Source organism: Pseudopipra pipra, chromosome 5 (genome assembly GCF_036250125.1).
Source record: "Pseudopipra pipra isolate bDixPip1 chromosome 5, bDixPip1.hap1, whole genome shotgun sequence".
NCBI classification, from domain to species: domain Eukaryota; kingdom Metazoa; phylum Chordata; class Aves; order Passeriformes; family Pipridae; genus Pseudopipra; species Pseudopipra pipra.
In genome coordinates, this window is record NC_087553.1 from 6844291 (window position 1) to 6865855 (window position 21565).

General features: G+C 40.1%; 1 protein-coding gene across 1 annotated transcript in view; it reads left to right on the forward strand.

The window, feature by feature from the left end:
- The window catches only part of ANO2 (anoctamin 2), a 154985-nt gene that overhangs the window by 52864 nt on the left and 80556 nt on the right, over positions 1–21565 (forward strand). The window contains exons 10-13 of the mRNA XM_064654295.1: positions 2336–2470; positions 4799–4959; positions 9529–9611; positions 19856–19939. Coding sequence (XP_064510365.1) covers positions 2336–2470; positions 4799–4959; positions 9529–9611; positions 19856–19939 — 463 coding nt within the window. The remainder of the gene's footprint in view (positions 1–2335; positions 2471–4798; positions 4960–9528; positions 9612–19855; positions 19940–21565) is intronic.

A 21565-nucleotide genomic window follows, 5' to 3' on the forward strand; every position in this document is an offset into this window, starting at 1 on the left:
AGAAGACACAATCAGAATAATCTTCCTCTCCTCCTTCTTGTTCTGTGTTGTTAGGATGTGTTCAGTTATATTTGCCTTACTCTCACATGCAATGTGTGTCACTCCTCAGTCCAAAGGAAACTTGAGAGCAAATTGAGTTTCCCTCTATCCTGTGCTGTTCCAAGGCCATTGCTACTGTTTGTTGAATCACACAGGACTGCAAAAAAGCTATAGCCCTTCTGATTATTTTTATATTTCAATCAAGTATTTCCTCCTTCATTTCATATTAAGAAAATCCTTAAAAACTCCCAACAAATGTGAACGTAAAGAAAAACTGCCTCCTAAAAATTGCCTCAAAAATTACCTGGCATGTGCCAGGTCACAGGGCAGTCTCACAAGATTCTGTTTATATTTGCCAAATCAAGACTTATGGTTATCATTTTATGAAATATACTGTATTATATCATATTTCTTCATATTCTCTCCAAATGTGATCATCCATTGTCCCAAGTGCTTAAAAACTATGCTGTGATGTGAATGTAAAGCTATGGAGCTGATATAAGTTGTTTAAAGAATGGTTACTGCAAATAGTATTCCCATTCTGGCTCGTGCAAGTTGTCTTTCTGAAACAGAAGGATGACAGAGCTAATTAAGTTATTGCCCAGAAAGTCCTGAAATTTCCTCGTTTATGTGCTGGTTCTCCAAGTTATGGCATCCCCTTATACTGAAGATAATGTCTCTATATCACCTTGAAGTGATTTTGTTCTGTTTTCCCTTTTATGATTTCATGTGTCTTTTCGAAAGGATAAGCAACCTTGCTTAGACATAAGCAAATACAGGAACTCATGGAAGGAAAAGCTGGCAGGATTGCACTGCCAGCTTTTCCGTGTGAGAGCCTGGAACTGTGAAGTCAGTTGCAGCTGGGATGGTGTGAGAACAGCAGGATCTGTAGTAATAAAAAACCCCCACTGTTGTTTCCCTTATCCATTTCATCTGAGCTGGAAATGACTGTGGATTCTTGTCTTGTTATCCCATGGCTCTCTGCCGTGGTTGCAGTCCTGCTCCTGTCTCTCCTATGAAAGGAACAGTCTGGCCCTCAGACTCAAATCCTGAAGTAGGAAATTTCAGTTTGACTTATGCTGCTGAAAGGGCTTGAGCTCAATTCAATATATGTGGAGGTTTGTCATTAAACTTTGTCAGAATAGGATTATATCTGTTAAAAGAAAGCCCGGGTCTCCAAAAATCTCATTTAACCATTTTCATTAGGAATAATTTAAATTTGGGGTGCTAAACTAGGGTAAAACCTTCCTAGTGTGAAGGAGATGAGACTAAATCTCGAGAGATTGTGCTCAACCTTTCTGAGGAGCAAGTCTTGTGTTTCTTTTATTACACAGGATATCATGAATTTCTTTTAGTTCTTGCTGCCACCACAGTGTGAATGTGTCTCACTGACTCAAAGGTCATGTCATGCCCTGAGTGCTCTCTGTGTGGCTGCTTTCTGTCCAGCATTGCTCCATCCCGTTCTCTGGCTTGTGGAATGTTTCTAACCATGTTGGGTTTTACCTAAATTTTGGTGACTTCTGGAGCTCCGTCAAGTTCTTGGTGTTTTGCAATATTTGTAATCACTCCCAACAGTCCTTTGGAATAATCAGTGAGGTTCATCTATGTTTAGTTTATTTGCTGCAGTGTGATTCATGAAGATGCTGGGCTGAGTACTAGCACTTATTTATCAACAGCTACAGTGGACTGTACCTCAGAGCAGAAACTGTTTTTTCAAAGCAGCTCTCCAGAGACTGTTAACTGGACAAAACTATTCTTTCTGGAGAACCAATTCTAGGTGTACAAATAAAATTTTCTTTTTTAACAGCAATCCAGGATTACTCATCTTTTAACATGTTAGAGGATGCCATCAGTATGATGTCCCATAGATGTCATTTCCATGACTCTCACCAGTTGAATCCAGGAGGCAAAAAATAGTTGTATATCTGCAAACCCCTCTGAGGAGCCAAGTATTTTCCAAGGTTTTCTACTATTTCACTGACTTAATTTTAGAGGTGCAAAATCCATGGTGTTCCCTGAGCACATATTAGGTATGTATTGTAATGATGCCTACTTAATATGTGCTCAGGAGAATGATGCAGGACTGTCTTTAACTCCTCAGAACAAGAGAAACCCAAACTTCCAACTTCACAAATCACTTCCTTTATTTGGTCATATTGTCTTCAAGATGCTCAGGGTTTTCATTCATGTCTTTGACAATTAGTATTTTAACTTTTTGAGATTGTCAAGTAGCTGTAAGACACATTTAAAAACTATACCTTTGACACATGCTTTTCTTTTTTTTTTTTTTTTTTAGGAAGTATTTTGGAGAAAAGATAGGACTTTATTTTGCATGGCTGGGTTTGTACACAGAATTCCTCATTCCATCTTCAGTAGTTGGGATTATTGTATTTCTATATGGATGCATAACCATTGAAAGTGACATTCCTAGGTAAGTTCATCTGTGATCCACAATTTGTTGCTTGAAATTTATAAGACTGTGCTTTTTGTTCTTAATCCTTAGTGAAAATGATTGCTTTTAAGTTATGCGAAGAGCAGTGATGTATCATTACCAACCCTGTGAGCATTAGAAACACACATGCATTGAGCAGATATGACATTTGAATGTCACAAGGGCTGTTCAGTGCCTCAGCTCCTGAAACAGAACTGTTTAGTGAGTCTACTGCATTAAGTTCTTTTTCTAAGACATTCATTTTCTTTTTATGAGTGTACATATATCCATGTTCACACAGAAAGTAATTTGAAAATCAGATTATTTGTACAAGTAAGATGAACAGCAGTTAGAAGATTTAGTGTATGCCAGCAGGTTCGGAGAAGTGATTCTGTCCCTCTACCCCTCTCTGGGGAGACCCTCCCTGCAGAGCTGCCTTCAGCTTGGAGGGCCCAGCACAGTAAGGACATGGAGCTGTTGGATCGAGTCCAGAGGAGACACCAAGATGATCAGAGGGATGGAGCAGCTCTGCTGTGAGGAAAGGCTGGAAGAGTTGGGATTGTTCAGCCTGGAGAAGAGAAGCTTTGGGGTGACCTAATTGTGGCCTTCAGTACCTGAAGGGAGTCAACAAGGATGATGGAGAGAGACTTTGGACGAGGGCCTGGAGTGACAGGACAAGGGAGAATGGCTTCAGACTGAGAGAGGGCCGGTTTAGATTGGATATCAGGAAGAAATTCTTTCCTTTGAGGGTGGCGAGGCCCCGGCAGAGGCTGCCCAGAGAAGCTGTGGCTGCGCCATCCCTGTGAGTGCTCAAAGCCAGGTTGGATGGGGCTCTGAGCAACCTGGTCTAGTGGAAGGTGTCCCTGACCATGGCAGGGGGTTGGAACTAGATGATCTTTTAGATCCCTTCCAACTCAAACCATTCTATGACTCCATGTTTGGTCTCCACAATATTCTCCATGTAGACAGTTAGAACAAAAATATTAAGTTTTGTGCTGTGTATCCTGAGGGTGATACACTACACAAAACTGCCAAGGTGACACTGTGATGTCAATGTCTACTTTCAGTGTAAATAAAAAGGACACTTCCTCTTTGTTATCTGTGTCTGACTTCTGGTGGAGACAGGATATTGCATTACCAGTACTGCTGGTCACACTCATGATGGTTCCTGCATTTGCTTAAATGAACTGACAACTTTTAAAGTGAATCACTGCAGTAGGACAGGATTACTGATAGGTAAATGACGAACTGCACCACATCTGAGTCAGGGTCTGTTTTCTTAGCTTGATCTCAATGAATCTTGATGGGCTGTGCTTGACTGCATGAAAGCTTGTGCTAACATTTCAATTTTAATGAGATTTATGGCTAAGATGTATCTGCAGCACCCTCTACTGCCTTTTGAAATAGAAGAGAGCATTACTGTAACAACAGGAGAGCTGGAAACAGCTGTGTGCATTTCAAATGATATAATATTAAACATACTGATACTACAGTTGAATAGTTCTTTTTTTCATTTGAATTCACATAAAAAGCTATTTAATGATGGTCAATAGAGGAATAAACATAATCATGATATGCCAGCTATCCTTGAAGCAATGGTGCAAGTCTTTCCTTAGCTCATGATCCTGGCAAGAACACTTGAGCTTTGAACTACTTGGTTTACCTAAATGAGTCTGTGCAGGTATGAACATCTTTCACAATCCAAGCCCTATGGAAAAAACTGAAAGCATAGTCAGTACTTTCAAGTAGAGTTTGGCCTGTTAAAGAAATAATGATAATGATTTTTTAAAGATTTTTAGAAACTGAACACATACGTAGCAAATAAGACCATGAATTAAAAAATCAACCTTACAGTAAAGATTTTAAAATCTGTTTAAAATTCTCTTTTCCTACATTTTTGTGCCCCCATATTAATGTGCATTTTCTCAAGGGCACTGAACTTCCTCTAAGACCACTTCAGTGTTCTTTTTCATTAACTTATATCTTATCTGTGTCAAATCATGTAACTGACTTCAGAGATGGCAAATTCCACTTTGTGTTTGAATGAGTTTTTTTAGTGTGGTAACCTCAGTCTTCAGTGATGCTACCTTCCCTAATTCACTAATGCAGGGTAGTGATCAGTCTGGTTGAGTGTTGTGTTGTTTTTCTGTTGGTAAGGTGCCTATAAGTATTTTAAAAATTAACAAACATGGCAATAAGCCTTGAAGAAACACACAGCTTCTGTCAAGTGCAGGCCACATATCTTGCAAATAGCTTGATATCACTGCTGTACCTCTCTGTTTTCTGAGCTGTAACACTCAGAGGAATTTGTGCACTTGTCATTCCTAGTAAAGAGATGTGTGACCAACGCAATGCCTTCACCATGTGCCCCCTGTGTGACAAGTTCTGTGATTACTGGAACCTCAGCTCTGCTTGTGCTACTGCTCGAGCCAGTCACTTGTTTGACAACCCTGCCACAGTGTTCTTTTCCATCTTCATGGCTCTCTGGGGTGAGTATTGCTGTGCTTGTTAACAGTGTCACTTGATTTTTGGACTCTGGACAGAGTAATAAAGTGCTGTTAGATTGAATGTGATGCTTTAGGAAGCAATCCTCGGGGGGGCAGTGAGGGGCTGTCTGTGCTGAGGCTGGGGAAAGCAATATTACAAGGCTTTCTGCTGTCAGCACCAAGCTTTGGAATAAATGGAGAGCAGTTGGGTAGTTCAGGGAGGAAAAATATGTCCTTTCTTCCTTACTGCCTTGTTTAGAATCATCGAATCATCAAGGCTGGAAAAGATCTTATGCTGGTTTAAAGGTAAACAGGCAGGGGAAATGAACCCAACTCAAAAGAGAGATTATAAGTCAGAATAACAATTTAATAAAATAATACAATAAGTATGATTATACGGACAAACAATTGGTTTTAACCCACAAAACCGAAATGTATAACCCAGCACCCTGGGGCATGAACAGAGTGGTGTTCCTTGGGCCCCCCTGAGTCCAAAGTAAAAGGAGAGGGGAAAAACCTGTTGGTGAGAGTGCTGTTGCAGTCTGGTCAAGAGTGGTGATTGCAGTCTGGTTGAGAGTGGTGATCTGCAGTCTTCCTCTGGATCCCATGAGCGGTTAAAAAGTCCCAAGACTCCAAGATTATATATCCTCCAGTTCAGGCAGGAATGCTCAGTACCTCCCTCAGGGCGGGGGGTTCCTCAATGGGCTTGAGGACAAGAGCAACTCCTGTCTCACAGGCCTCTTAACACCCAGTTTATAGCCTGAGGGCAGAGGGTGTGAATGGTCTGCTGATACCAGTTTCTGGGAAATGGCATGGAAGGCTATAGAATACATAGTTTTGGGTTACACCCATCCAGTGATGAACTGGTTCCAGCTGTTCTAGCTAGGACAGACCTCCAGGGTGATCAAGTCCAACCTGTGACCGATGCCCATCTTGTTGCCCAGACCAGAGCACTGAGTGCCACGTCCACTTCATTTCCTGAACACCTCCAGGGATGGAGACTCTGTCACCTCCCTGGGCAGTCCCTTCCAATGCCTGACCACCCTTTCAGTGAAGAAATTCTTCCTATGTCCAACCTGAACCTCTCCTGGAGCAGCTTGAGGCCATTTTTCTCTATGGAGGAAATTGTGCCTTTAATGGCACTTCTAATCTTTGCCGCTTCTTTGTTCTCTCTTCTTCCTCCTCTATTGACATTTCAAGTCCTTTTAACACCTTCTGCATTTGGGGCCAGAATGTGTTTGAGGATTGGTATGGTGCAGACAGCTGAAAGGGTTTAATTTAAGCACAGAGTGCACTTCCTTGTGGGACAACTTAGTCACATAATTTTATCAAAACTTTATGGGCTTTGAAGAACAATGGGACTATTTTCATTTTATTATAATATTTTTTAAAGTATTCCATTTAAACAAGCTTGGTTTTCTTTAATGGCAAATATCCCTGTCTCACTGAGGATATCAAAACACTTCATGAACACAAATGAATGCATTGTAGTATTATTCTTATTATTTCTGGCCTCACCTCTGCCCTGAAAAGTGTGTGTACTGTACTTGCATAAATTATTGCTGGTATTATGCCCTTATACACTCTAGATCTTCTTTATTGTGAAAGTTGAAAGTATTATTGCTACTGTAAAATGATTTTTTTATTTCCCTATCCATTGCTCCCCAAAAGTAATTTTCATTCTTGATATAAAATGGAGCAAATATGTTATTGTAATATAGCCACTCCTCAGCAATTAGTGTGTTATGCTTTGCAAACCTATTAAAATTTTACAGCTCTTTTTAGAAAGGAGTGGTTGGTAGCTTGGTGTTGGTAGCTTGGTGTTGGGTCAGGACAACAGAATTTTTAAGGAACTTGCAGACAGAACATGTCATGGAGGTAAGAAGAGTTTATTTACCAGTTCCTGGAAACCCTAGAGCAGAAATTAGGGAATATGTGAGAACTATAACTGAGAAATGGAAAAAGAGGATGAATTTATAGTCTCTCACAATGACTTCTTTTCCTATTTCAGATTGCTGCCAGTTACAGGGTGGACTGGCAGATAAAGTGTCACAGCTTACGCTGCCTTGTCCAAGTTTCAGTGCAGCTGTTTGGGCAGTACCTGTGTGCAGGACAATTCATTTACTCTTTCGTAGGTAAATAGCATTTTCCTGACAGAGAATCTCTCCTGTAAACTTACATCCATACAAATGACCATTTCCACACAGCCTCATCCAGAGCAATTATATTTTAGTATTAGCAATGCGTCGTGCAAAGGAAAATGTTGATACATCCTTGCACTAAGACAAATTAGTAGAATCTGTTATGGAACAGAAAAGGACAAAAAGTTCCATATGCACTGCTTTTAAAAAAGGCATGCAAGAATAACAAAATTTGTTCTGAGCTGTAGCCCGCCTCCAAAAAATGTTTCCCACAGATTGGAAAAGTCTGTTCTTGGGACCATGATAACTGAGCCTTGTCAGTGCACAAAAATACAGCCGGCACATACAAAGAACAGCAAAGTGAAATAAAGTAGCCTTTACTAACTCTGCCCAGCTTGCCTCTTAAGTATTAGATTACACCAAATTTTGGTGCCTAACTGCTAGAAGACTCTACTGGTTGTATCTAGACCTCGATCTGTTGAAAGCAGTGCTCATTCACACACTGATTACAGCTGTACACTGAAAAGAGCTGTGTGGTTGTCTGGGTTGCCTTCATTCCACCGTGGTGTTGGAGGCAAGAATTGTTTCATCCTGCTTGTCTGCTCCCATCCTTTAAAGAGTAGGTGGCTTGCTATGGTCAATATCTCAAAAGGAGTCATGCTTTTACTAGCTGATCCTGATACCTTATAAAGTGTCTCTGTGATTCCAGCAATCCTGCTTGCAAGTGACCATATTCACAAAATAGAGAGTAATGCCTGGCTGACTGTGCTGAATGTCACTGGTGTTCTGGGATGATGGATTTCAGCTGTCAGAGGCATTTATTGGGACAGTTTCACAGAATCACAGAATGGTTTGAGTTGGAAGGGACCTTAATGATCATCCAGTTCCAACCCCCTGCCATGGGTGGGGAAACCTCCCACTATCCCAGGTTGCTCAGAGCCCCCTCCAACCTGGCCTTGGGCAATTCCAGGGATGGGGCAGCCACAGCTTCTCTGGGCAACCTGTGCCAGGGCCTCACCACCCTCACAGTAAGGCATTTCTTCCTAATTTCTAATCTAAACCTGCTCTCTTACAGTTTAGTTTCTGTGCTAGTGTAAGTCAGTGCAAAATTGCTGATTTCAGAACAGGTGCTGCATCAAGCCAAGGAAGTTCTTACAGAGCTAAATGTGGAACTGACTTTTTGTATAAAAGGAAAAAATGGAATGAGTAATAGCACCCTATAAACTAACCAAATGTTTTTGTATTTAGGATGTCTAAAAACCTTGAGTTTTCATACCATGCTAAATATAGCTTTTATATGTTCTCTCCTCTGTAAGGAAGGAGCACAGATAGGAGCTTAGTTGCATTATGTCTCGATTTGCTTTCAGTCCTGTCTTTAAATTATATTTATTTCTTACATGATAGGAGGATATCTGTGCAGAAAATATTTGCAGCTAACTGTTGGAATAGACTATGACATGTAAGATCCAGGTTATTTTCCTAGTGTTCTAACTTTTCACAGAGTTATCTTACAGTGTAGATGAAGTCAAAGGAAGCTGGATCTAACTCTCCATTGTTGTGTGTCTTGTGGGGCCACCTAAAAGTTCTTCAAAGTCATGTAAATACTGTTGTGATCAAACTGTTTTTACAATACCCTTTTCACCAACTGAAAAGGTGAAGTGAAACATAATTCAGTGGAAAATGGTGCTCACAGTTGTCTATAGGTATAGCTTTTATCAGCATGGTGGGTGTTTTCAGTTGGCATGTCCTGGTTTAGTTTCGATATCGTTATCTGAAAATAGGTGCCAGCAAGTCAAGAGTCAGAAGTGCTATTTCTAATAAATCTGTAAGTCCATAAATCATGAGCAGTGAGACAAAGGGCTGTCTGGAGGAAATAGGAATTGTGAGAGGAAAGTCAGGAGACTGTAAATATGAGAAAACAGTAAAACATCTGTTCTTTCATATTAATAAAACGGAGAAGCAGGAGGCTGAACCAGTCACCAGCCCTTTAGAAAAAAATCACCATGTCCATTCAGGAAAAAGCCATTCAACTGTATCACTATAATATATTTTTCTGCATATTAGTGGGTATCCTCATTATTTCAGTGGCAAGCTACACCTACTTCATGGTGAATAAGAAGAGGTGATGTCTTGAGTGGTAACAGCAGATGTGGGTTCAGTTCCATTCTCTGACAAGAACTTACCAGTGGCTTTGGGCAACCCATGTTGTATCTTCCTCTATTTTATTTGTAAAAGACAGTAGTTATTGTTTCCATGCTTTACTTGTGTTCTTTCTTTAAGACTGGGCCTGAGGCTGTTTCTTGGTGCTTAATTATAAAGGGTCCAGCATGATGGGATTCAAATATCAGTTGGAGCTTATAAGTAACACAAACATCCACCATAGTGCATTAAATGTATCTTTCTAAAATTTTTTTTTTTTTTTTTTTTAAAGCTACTATGTTCCTTGAACAATGGAAGCGGTTGCAGATGAGGTTGAGTTACTTCTGGGATCTAACTGGACTAGAGGAGGAAGAAGTAAGTTTCCTCTCCATGTGTTAATTTGCTGTATAAATTATCCTATATTTGAATATATGTATCCATAGTTTTCTCAGAAGTGTTTTCTAGTCCAGTGCAGTTCATAGCTGTGTTTTTCTAAAGGACCGTAGTTGCTACAGTTTTGACCACCAAAGTGTCACTTAAGAAATCATCACCTCTATCTTACTAGTCAGCACTCTAATATTAATAATTAATGTTGAAAAGGATTATAAGTTCACAGCAGGTCATGTTCTGCTGACAATGCCCGTATGCCATTGTGCAGTGTGCAGCAACAAAATGACACAGGATAAATACTTTGTCGTATAGATGTTGCTTCATTATGTATAACTAAAATTCTCTGGGATGATGATAGCCATAGGTCACATAAGCAATTTTTGCATCCAGGTCTGTGTGGTGTCTGTGATGCCTTAGATACATCATCCTGAGCTCCAGGTACTCGTGAAGAGAGCTGTTTCAAAGCAATAAATGGGGCTGGTTTCTTCAGAAAGTGCTTTTCAATGAGCCATGGGGATTCCAGCTGTACCTGAATTGACTGAAAAGTGAGATATACTTGCTTATTGGCATTTACAATGTCCCTAATTTTGTTTTTAGTTCTGTTCTTGGGCATTGGTCTGTTTAAATGCCTCTGTTTAAATGCTGAACTGCTTCTCACCAAAGGATTAATTTCTGACTAAAGAGAGTGCAGTTAGTAGCTATAAATATCATATTGAGAACAGGTAGACTTTGGACCTTCCCCTGGCAGTATATGCTGAGGTGTCTCTAAGGTCAGGGTCTTATTCAGGAATTCAGAACTGCAGCAATTAGATTCTTTTATGGCATGTGGTGAGCCAACCACCTGTCTGGAAAAATTCAATGTGCCTTGCTCTCTTCATTAACTCATTCAGTTCCTGGAAAGTGAATTGCAGGCCTATCTTGATATGATGGGACATTTTGAATCCATTTCTTCTCTTGGTGTTCCAGTACAGTTCTTTAAACAACAGACCACAAACAAGCCTTCAGTCCTGCTACTTGAGCTCAGCTAAAAAGAGGATGTAGAGTGCAAATAACATAGAAGGAACGTAAGCTGACATCATGAACTTCATGATGTAGGATGGTGATAATATTATTCCACTTTTACCTATTCCCCAGATAAGAATAATTGGATAAAATGGAAAGATAACCCTGAGAACAGAGAGCAGACTCCTGTATGCCTCTTATTCCATCACTATCCCATCATGCAGCAACACCTTTAATGAATGGAAGACCTCCCAAATATTCCCAAAAATTTCACTGATCACTTGACTACAACTTCCTCTATTTTTCACCTGGTTTCTCAGCTTTTTAACTACTCTCTCTCCAGTTATGACATGGGTGATGCTTACAGTATAACCCTCCAAGTCTGGGAGTTCTGATACAAGCCCAGTGCATCAGCACATCAGAAGTTTCTGCTTGTCCTATGTGGAATCTCCCTGGGAGAGCAGAAATTCTATACCAATTACAGTACAAAAGGAGAGGCTGGAGAGTCATCTGTTGGCTCTGCAGGGTAGTTGATGAACCAACTGGATTTTACTGAATTTCAACTTGCAGTACAAAATCCTAAGGTTTAGCTTAATATCTGTAAAATGCTGTGAAAGAATCTATAGATTTTGAGGTCCTGTGATGAAGAGGCCTGATCCGGTGAAAGTTTGTGGATAGGAACTGTGGGATCAGCAAGAATCCTTTGTTTATGACAAGTGAGGGAGTGCCAGACAAATCTCAACACAAGTTGAAGAATTAGGAAAGTAGAATCATAAAAATAAGGCTGGAATGGACCTTAAGGGGCCATCCCTTGTGCGTGGTAGGATCAACTCTACTTAAATCATTATGAAGAGATGTTTGTCTAATTTGTACTTAAATAAATCCAGCACTGGAGATTTCAATTCCTTCCTAGGTAATCTATTCTAATGCTTTTCTATCTGTATTGCTAATAAGCTTTTGCTAGTGTTTTTTTAAATCTCCTTGTTACATGTTAATTTTTTTCTCCTTTTTTTTCATCTTTTAAAGACAAAGAGAAGGAATAATTCTGTCCTCTTTTCAACAAACCAACACAATATCATATCTCTGTCACCCCACTTTTTTTTTAGATGAGCTAGCCTCTGCTCTTTCAGTCTTGATTCCTAAACATTTTCATACAATCATGGAATCATAGAATGGTTTGGGTTGGAAGGGACTTTAAAGACCATCCCGTTCCAACCCCCTGCCATGGGCAGGGACACCTTCCACTAGCCCAGGTTGCTCAGAGCCCCATCCAACCTGGCCTTCAACACTTCCAGGGATGGGGCAGCCACAGCTTCTCTGGGCAACCTGTGCCAGGGCCTCACCACCCTTCCAGGGAAGAACTTCTTCCTAACATCCAATCTAAACCTTCTCTCTGTCAGTTTGAAGCCATTCCCCCTTGTCCTGTCACTCCAGGCCCTTGGAAATAGTCTCTCCCCATCTTCCCATCTGTAGGCTCCCTTCAGGTATTGGAAGGATTTTCTATATGTCTGTTTATTCTTGTTCCTTTCTGGATGTTTTCTAGCTGATCCAGCTCGTTTTTGAAGACTAATGCTCAAAATGGGCATCTCTTCACATGATCTCTTAAGCAGAAAGTCACGGTCTGTGTCATCTTCTATCAGCTCTCGGTACTTTTTGTGGCATAACTCACAAAAGTTAGACCAGGTTTTGTTTGCCTTTCGTTCATGAGATTCTTGAGATTCATGAAGATGAGGATAAAGTTGTCTGTAGGGAGACACTGGCACCAGGTTTCATTGGTGGTAAATTCATTACAAGTGTTTAAAATAATATTGGAAATTGGAAAATCGTGTCTGATTGAGTTAGGTCAGAAGGAACCAGAAGTGGAATGCACAAGATTACTTAACAAAGCAAGAAAAGGACAAGGAAGAAGTTCAGGAGGTTTAACAGTTTTAAGACTAGATGAGTTTAAGTTATGTATTATCAATTTCTTTAGGATGTGAAGTTATGGAACCAAAGCACGGAGGAAAACAGCCATAAAAATTGAAGAGCTGAGAAGTACTTTGTGAGAATAATATTATTGAAATAAATTGAAATAAATGCCTTCAGTGTAATTTTTCTGGACTCTTGACTATAAAGTTTTCAGTAAATTACTTTCTTTAAGCACACTGGGCCAAAACTTTTGCTTCAAAAGAGTCACACGAGAGATTAATTTAGTGCCTTTATTTGTAAATATCTTGGCAAGGGCAGTCTGAGAAAGCAGACTCCCCAAGGCTTACATGCATATTTGCAGCTGGCAGCTGTACAAACTTAGAACATTTGTGTTCTTACATCTGAAAACCACAAAATAATAGGTAGCATTGGGTACAAACTGCAAAAGAGATAATTGTGTTGAAAAGCAATTGAGCAACTGATAAATAAATAGCAGAGGAAAAGGAAAAACCAGACTCAGACCAGAACCATGACAACAGACAAAGCCTCGGACATACATAAACACTCACAAAATCACAGAATCATTAAGGTTGAAAAAGACATCCAAGGTCATCGAGTCCAACCTGTGACCAATCCCCACTTTGTCAACCAGACCAGAGCACTGAGTGCCACATCCAGTTGTTTCTTGAATACCTCCCTTGGCAGCTCATTCCAATGCTAGATAACCCTTTCCATGAAGAAATTCTTCCTGAAATTCATTCCCTCAACATGTCTTGCCACAAATGTGTGATTGTGTAACCCAGTCAAACGGGTTGTGCATTTGTTTATAATTTAGGCTGTGTGATAAGGGATATGGCCAATTGATAAAGCAGGGGTGGAGGTGGGAGAATCTGCTTGTGAAGGAGCTGGTGAAGAAGTACAGAGGGACTCTGTGGGCAGTAGAAACTGTTGCCTTCCCATGAATCTTCAGAAATTGTATTTCTAGGACTTAGGATATTCCTGCTTTAGGTTTTTTGGTGGAAGAGATTTTACGTCATTTTGCTGTATAAACTGAAATAGAAATGCAACTATAAATGATGAAATTTTAGAATATGGACCAGAACTTGGAAGTCAAATGGACAGAAAATCTGCCCTGACTGAAATGCCAAGGAGTCTCCACTCATTGCTCTTGTTATTGCTCAAATAGTCATGTTGTCACACAGTTTCATTATAACAAGGAGGAGCTTGGATGTCTATCTTCATTAAGAACATTTTTGGTAAGATATAATTTCAAGTTAAAATCCTGTGCTCTGTAAAATGTTTACTAGCTTTTTTTGGTTGTTGTTTTTATTTGTTTGTTTGTTTGTTTTTTCTTTTCAAAATAATTCCCAAAGTCTCATTCTTCCTTTAAGATCCCTGTGGATTACTGCTGAGTTAAGAGAAAGTAATAAGGAAGGTAGACTGGGTAAGACAGAATTAAATAGCAAGTTGACTTTGTGACATTAAATAAGTTTACACATCCATCCCATTCTCTCCTAACTCTGTCTTGGTTTAAATTGATGTTCTGTACTATGCTTTCAAAATTCATTGTGATCTGAGGAGTTCGATGTTTTCACCTTTTCTTCCACTTTGCAAACTATAGAAGCAGACTCCTTTTTTTTAAGTTTTAATAGTACCTACTAAACCTGGAAGTACAAGATATTTTTGTTTGCTTAAAAAGTAAAATAACTGTGTAGCCCTCTTGGAGAAAAAATGGTCAGTAATGTTAAAGGGGGAATTTGTGGCTACAATATTTTGTCTTGTCTCTTTCATCCTCTCTACATCCTTTGGTTTCTTATGCCAATGACATCTTTACTTTGGATTATTTTCCCCAGATGCATGATCTCACATTTTTCCCATACCTACTCTAATTTTCCTGTTAGGTCCACATTTCCATATATTTTTGAACTCCTTGTCTGCTTTTTTACTAGCTTTCCTTGGGTTTCATCCCTCTTTCCAGTGAATCTTCTCTCACCTTCATTAAATTCCAATTAACACTAGTTATTTAATGATCCCATGATAGCTCTGATATACTAACCAATTCATTTCAACATTCTACTTAAGTCCTATGTTTAAGAGGCCGAGAATTTTATTAGGATAGTTGGGAAGGGGATGCTGAAAACCGGATGTTGTCCCTCAGGTCTTTGGGGAAACTATTAAGGGGAAACTGTTGCTCCACTGAAAAATTACACGTGACAACCCCCTTTAAACATGTTTTAAGTTGTAAGAACCAAAGTAGGTGATAATTGTTTTGCTTGCCAAGAAGTTGATAAAGATGTATGATTACATTTTTTCATTCCCAGACAGCTGATCCAGAGGTCTGCCCCAGCATCCTGGGACTCTATTTAATTTTGCTCTTCTATGTCTCTTCTAGATGACATATCAATGTGCTTTCATTTACAGAGTAGGTTTAGATTAGATATTAGGTAGAAATTGTTCCCTGTGAGGGTGGGGAGGCCCTGGCACAGGTTGCCCAGAAAAGCTGTGGCTGCCCCATCCCTGGAAGTGTTGAAGGCCAGGTTGGATGGGGCTCTGAGAAACCTGGGATAGTGGAAGGTGTGCCTTGCTGTGGCAGGGGGGTTGGAACTGGGTAATCTTAAGGTCTCTTCCAATCCAGGCCATTCTGTGATGCTGTGATTCACACAATTCCAATTACCAGTATAGGAGTATTTAAATAGATTGAATTTGAACTGTAAAATGAACAAAACCAAATGATGCTGTATTCTGCTGCAGTTACCCTCAAAATGTTATCTGGCATTGAAGTGACAGCATTTGGTTGTTTGATCCCAGCCTAAGGGCATTTAAAAATCTGAGGCCATATTTCAAAATTTAATTTTGCAGGTAGTCTCCTGAAACACTACCACTGTTCTCGCTCAATGAGAGTGAAGATCTATCTATCTGTCTGGGAAATGTATTCCCATAGTTTCTTTTAACTCCTTCAGTTTTATGTTGCTTTAGAATACCTTTGATAACTGAAGTCCTGTGTACTTGCTCAGTGGCTTTTAACATCGCTAAACTTGTTAAATGACTTAATCAAGCTTTTGTTTTAATTTTGCATTTATCAAATGTATCGTACAAATGATCTGGACTAAAAAGATTGGGGACATCTACCAGCAGCCCCATGTTGAGATATAAAACCATTTTTCTTTGGATGAGCGTCCCTTTAGAGGGACAGTCTGAACTGATCCTTGGTGTGAATAACAAACTCTTCCTTGGACTTCTCACCCCACCACCCTCTGTCATCATCATCATAAGAAAGAGAAGGGTTTGGTCCTTGATTTGTAAAAATTAACCCTTCTGCAGCAAAGAACAGCTGGGCTCTCTGTTCTGTTCATTCCAAGTTTCCATTTTGCTTTGGGGCAGCAGCTGGGTCATTCCAATTTTTCCTTTTGGAAACCTTTCTTCCTATCAGTGTGCACTGATATGCTGCTCTGCTTGTGCACAGCATATTAGGATAAGACTGTTCAATGAATTTGTACTGGTTTTTTTGACTTTAAGCATATGGGTTCTTTTTTTTTTTTGATGGTAACTCCTTTGGTCTGTCAATCTGGAGTAGTTTCTAAGGTTCTATCTTTTCTTCTTATAAATCCAATGAATTTGTCACGTATGCTTTGTCAAATTCTGTTATCACTTTCTTCCTAAATCAAAAAGAAATTAAGGAGAGATGAGTTCACATCTTATGTTCTTATCAAACTGGATCATTACCCATGCAGCCAGAATTTGCAATGTATCCTGGGTGCACATGTATTGGTTTGAGGCAAATCCTGGAGACCATTCTCAGGGAAAATTCCCACTGACGTCAGTCTGAGTTTAGCCTGAGTAAAAATTCCACGATTTGGCTTTTTGTTTTCAGAATGGGAATTACAGTTTTTCTACTCTGAGCACTCATTTGGCCTCAAAGTACCTTGGCTCACATGGTTTTCAATAAGTGTCTGGCAGCTGTACTGGCAAACTTCCAGCATCGTGGGATTCATATTTATCCCTACATGGACATTTGGCCTTCTTGAAGTCATCACAACTATTTCTAGCTTATTAAGTGTAGAACTCTTCCCATTTTCAGACAAAGAATTGATTCTGAATCATACTCTTTTTACAGCTGAGTGGAATTGTCCCTTCACATCCATGTATGTATGGGTCAAATATCTCTGAGTCTGGACTGTAAAGAAATATTTTGTGCAAAATACACATAAAAGGAATATATAGAAACTTGCATTCCAGGAAGCTCTGTGGTCTGTTCAATCAAGGGTAAGATGACTTGGCAGATTCAGAGAAGACAGATAACTAATTATCCAATCCAGATGTAGGTGTATGAAATGCAGTTAAAAAGGACATTGGCATCTCTAACTAGGAAAACTAAGCATAACTTGCCCAAAATTGAACAGAATATGCACTCAAAGCAAAACTGTCAATTGCAAACAGTAAGTTTGCAATGTTCTGCTTGGCATTTATCTTCTCACCCTTTTTCCATTCAAGTCAGTTTTCAGAAGTTGCTCTGACCTCTGGAAGTTGCCCCTGGTGGCTCAGAATGCTGTGCTTACCAGGAAGTAAGATGAAAAAAAAGGAAAAAAGCCAATTCAGATCTCCAGGTGCTCCCATAGTGCCATTAGATCTCTTAAGTCTAAAGATGTTTCTTGCATCTGAGCTCTGTACTGTAGCTAAGGGAGTGTGATAAAAAATAATGCAGATCAAAAAGGTGGTGAAAACTTACAAAACATCAAGATACAGGTGTTGACTGCAGCATCTTTAAACATTTACACTGATTTGTTTAGAAGAGAAGCCCATCTTCAGTGTGGGGAAACCTATCCATGAAAAGGTACCCACCCCAAACCCTGGTGGCATCCCCCAGGATGAATCCCTGGATATCCCATCAGCTGGATTGATGTTGGAACCAGGACTGCTGAATTAACTCACTCTTTCTTTCTTTATTTCTCTAATTATTTCTTGAATTCTTCTTTTCTCTCTTCCTTTTCATTTTACCCCTTAATCCCAAACCCACTGCTGTGTGCTTGTATAGTAGTTCAGGGACTAACATACCATTTTCCATGCCAATTGTGCAATTTACTATTAAGACTTTCTAATTGTTTGCAGACCCTCTGACTATTCACCATGAGCATTTATGAATCTCAGGTGTCTCCTTCCCCTCAGTGGGGGGACATCACAGCTGGTCTAGTGGAAGGTGTCCCTGCCCCCATCAGGGAGGGTTGGAACGAGATGATCTTTAATGTCCCTTCCAACCCAAACCATTCTATGATTTAAATGATAGTATGTCACATACCTTTTTAATACATCAGGAAAATCTCATGATCAAGATAAATAATAGGTTGGGGATCTCACAGTGTTTATATTCTTGTGTGCATCAGAGAATGATGGAAGTTGTGTCTGAAGTAGTTAAAATGTTACAGATACGGAAAATGAACATCACCGGAAGATGTTCACAAGCAAGACTGCCAAAGTTCCATGTAGCCTCCATTGTATTGCTTATGAGGATTAAATAATTTTATTTGAAATGGTTTTTGGTTTCTTCATGGCTACCAGATTCATTAAAAAGTGTTAGTAAGCCAAACATTTTTGATAGGGCTGATAAGCAAATGTTCTAATTATAGTAAAGATGATAATTTGACCAATGCTAGAGGAATAGCCTTTTTTTTGTGGAAGGTATCAAATCTAAATTCCAGGCTCTGAATGAATTCAGAACTTGGTGGGAATGAGGAGATACATGACACTTGTCCTTTTTATGAGCTACTTTCTTTGAAAGCCTGGTGAATTTTTGCCACCATGCTTAATTTATGCTCTAATTTAGAAAAGAAAATCATGTTTTGAAAGGGAACCTTGAGAGGTTGTTTATAAGGGAAACTGGGCCAAATCCAGCAGCCCAAGAGAGGTGAAGCAGCCACAGCTCCACACCCCTGGGTTGCACCTATAGTGAAGCAAACCATGTATTCCCAGTAGACATTTGTACACAGAGCACATACACACAGCACATATGTGCACATATGCATGGACAGCACACAGATCACACAGACATGCACAAAACACAGCACAACAGCCTTATCCTGCTCCTCTCCCTCACTGCAGAGGTCTGCTAGGGAGAATATATATGTGTGTGTATATATATCATAGAATCATAGAATCAACTGGGTTGGAAAAGACCTCTGAGATCATCAAGTCCAACTCTTGATCCAACCCCCCCATGGTTCCCAGACCGTGGCACTGATACCACATCCAGTCTCATCTTAAGACCTCCAGGGACAGTGACTCCCCGCCTCCCTGGGCAGCCCATTCCAATGCCTGATCACTCTCTCTGTAAAAAATTTCTTCCTAATATCCAACCTAAACTTCCACTGGCACAGCTTAAGACCGAGCCCTCTTGTCCATATGCACAAATGTACAGTGCAGATCCCCCCAGCAGCTGGGGTCACTCACTCTGCCCAACAGCTCACCCTGAGCCCCAGTCTCCCCAGATTCTGGCACTCAGGTACAAGCCCACAATGCTACATCCCCTGTCCAGGTGCTCACTCACACACACATCCTGCTTCCCCAGAGCTGACTGGGACTCCCTGGCCCCCCAGCAACCAAAACACCCTATTCTTGGCCTTGAAGACACCACCCCACACCCTAGTGCATCACAGTCCCAGAGACCCCCAGACCCTGTGATCTCTCTGGCAGTTGGCTGGGATTCTCCTGGTCCCTCTGATAACCCAACTCCACTGTGGTCTCATCCTTAGGAACTTACACTTTCCTGATTCCCAGGCACTTCACCTACCTGCTAGCTGAGATGGGCTCTGGTGGGTAGAGCAGAGTGCTAACAATGGCAAGGGACCATTCACCTTGAGTTTGAGTTGGACTCTGTGATCCTTGTGGGTACCTTCTAACTCAGAATATTCTGTGGTGGTGATCAGCATGATCTCCCCTAGCACTTAGATCCTAAGCCTCACATCTGCACTTCCTGCATGTGCTGTAGGTCAAACCACCAAACTGTTTGTATATGACCACCCTTTTTTATCCCCTTATCCATCTATTTTTTCACAGTTGTTCTTCCCCAGGTGGCTTAAATCCCTCCCTTCTCCACCTTTGGCTCCTCCTCCAAGCATTCCATAGTAAGTCCTGTGCAATCCCTAAATGCTCTTCCCCTGCATCCTATAATGTATCAGATACCTGAAGGCAGTGATCCCCTGAGTCCAAAAGGTGCCATAGTGTTGAATCCTCTGGATGGCTTGGCTTGTGAATAAGTGACCATAACTTTGTGGGTTTTTTCCCTTAATCATAATCACATGTTTGCTTTGTTTGTTTGTTTGTTTCAGGAGCATCCCAGACCAGAGTATGAAACCAAACTGCTGCAGAAAAAGCTGAAAAATAAAACCATCACAGCAGACAATCCAAATGAGGTAAGATGCAGCTTACCCTTTTAATTTATGTTGGATTTGTGTTTTGCTACGTTGTGATTATATTTTTGTCTGTGTCTGATAGTTTGCAAAAGGTGCTTTTTGGTGCTTTTAAACAGCCTTGTAAGTTGGTTGCTGGTGGTCTGGTGTCATGCAGGTTTTGAGGTCATCACTTTGCTGGCTCTGCAAAGTAAAGCAATTTGCACAGAAATAGGGTTGACAGGTGGTTCAGGATCTAATCTGTGGAGTAGTGAATGATTCCTAAGATAATCACTGCAAGAATTCTTACAGCAATGACCTAGAATGTCACTAATTTTTGGACTTATAGTGATTTTATTTGCATAGGTAACACTGGTGTCTTTAGTCATGTCTCAGTTACACAGTTGTGAAGTTTTGACAGCATTTCCAGGATAGATGGAAAAAATAATAGTTGGTTGATTATTTTTAGATTGAAGTGAGTTTATGATTTTTGTGGCTATTTCAAACCTTTTAGAACAGGCCCTTTTTTATCGATCTCCTCTTGTTGACAAAGGTGTATTTCCTAAGCATTCACAAATTCTGTAGACTTGGTCCATTAGGCTTGGTTAACCACTGCTCATTCCCTGCATACCTCGTGTGCCAGCAAAGCCAAAGCATTCCAATACCATGTTCTGTTTCCAGGTAGAAGAAAACAGCTCAATTTTTTTAAATGCTGAGAACCAGTATGTGAACTGGAGAATACCTTAGGTTTGGTCCAACAAATTTAGCCCTGCAGCTTAAGGAAGAACTTCACTATCCCTTTCTTCTGGTCACCACCAGGATTGTGAAGTGTTTCTGGGGAATGTTTCATTTCAGTGAAACTGCTTTTCACTTGTTATGCCCCAGCAAACTCCACAGAAGACAGTGAAAAATTCCCAGTTATTCTAGTGGGCTTTGGATCTTGCCCAGCATGAGCAGAGACTCTCACACAGCACTATGGACAGGTCTTCCCTTACACAATACACAATGGCCTTCCATGTGAGGGATCAAAGGCTGTAAATTTGGATAAAACAGTTGCTGCTGTTCAGCTTTTTTTGTTTTAAAGTATGCAAAAACTGGACACAAGTCAGCGACTGATGCTGTAGAATAGAATTATCTTGCTTATCTGAGATGCAGAAATCACAGCATTATAAGTTAGAAATTAATTTAAGGTAAAACAAAAACAAAACAAGCAAAAAAAAAGAGGAAAAAAAAGTGTGGAAAATAAGGACCAATGCACTATAAAACCAGGAGTAACTCCTTTCAGACATCAAGAATAAAAAGGCTTTCCTGAAATACTTTTTTCTTTAATTGCTTTCTGTGCCAATGTGGATGGAAAAATTGCTGAATTTCTAAATCTTGAATTAGTGTTCCCCAAACTACTGAAATATATTCTAAAAACAACTGAGCAGTTTTCTGTCAGTCAACATGCTGCTTACTAATTCTGTTGTAATTCTGTCCAGCAAACAGCACATTAGTTTGGGTTTGGAAGATGAGTTGCTCATATGTTTGTACCTCAATGTCTTATGGTATTATAAGAGCAAGAAATGATCATGTGAGACCTGCTGAAGAGAAAACAGGACAGTTCTTTAACTGAACTTTTATGTTTAATTAACTGTGGAGATGCACCAT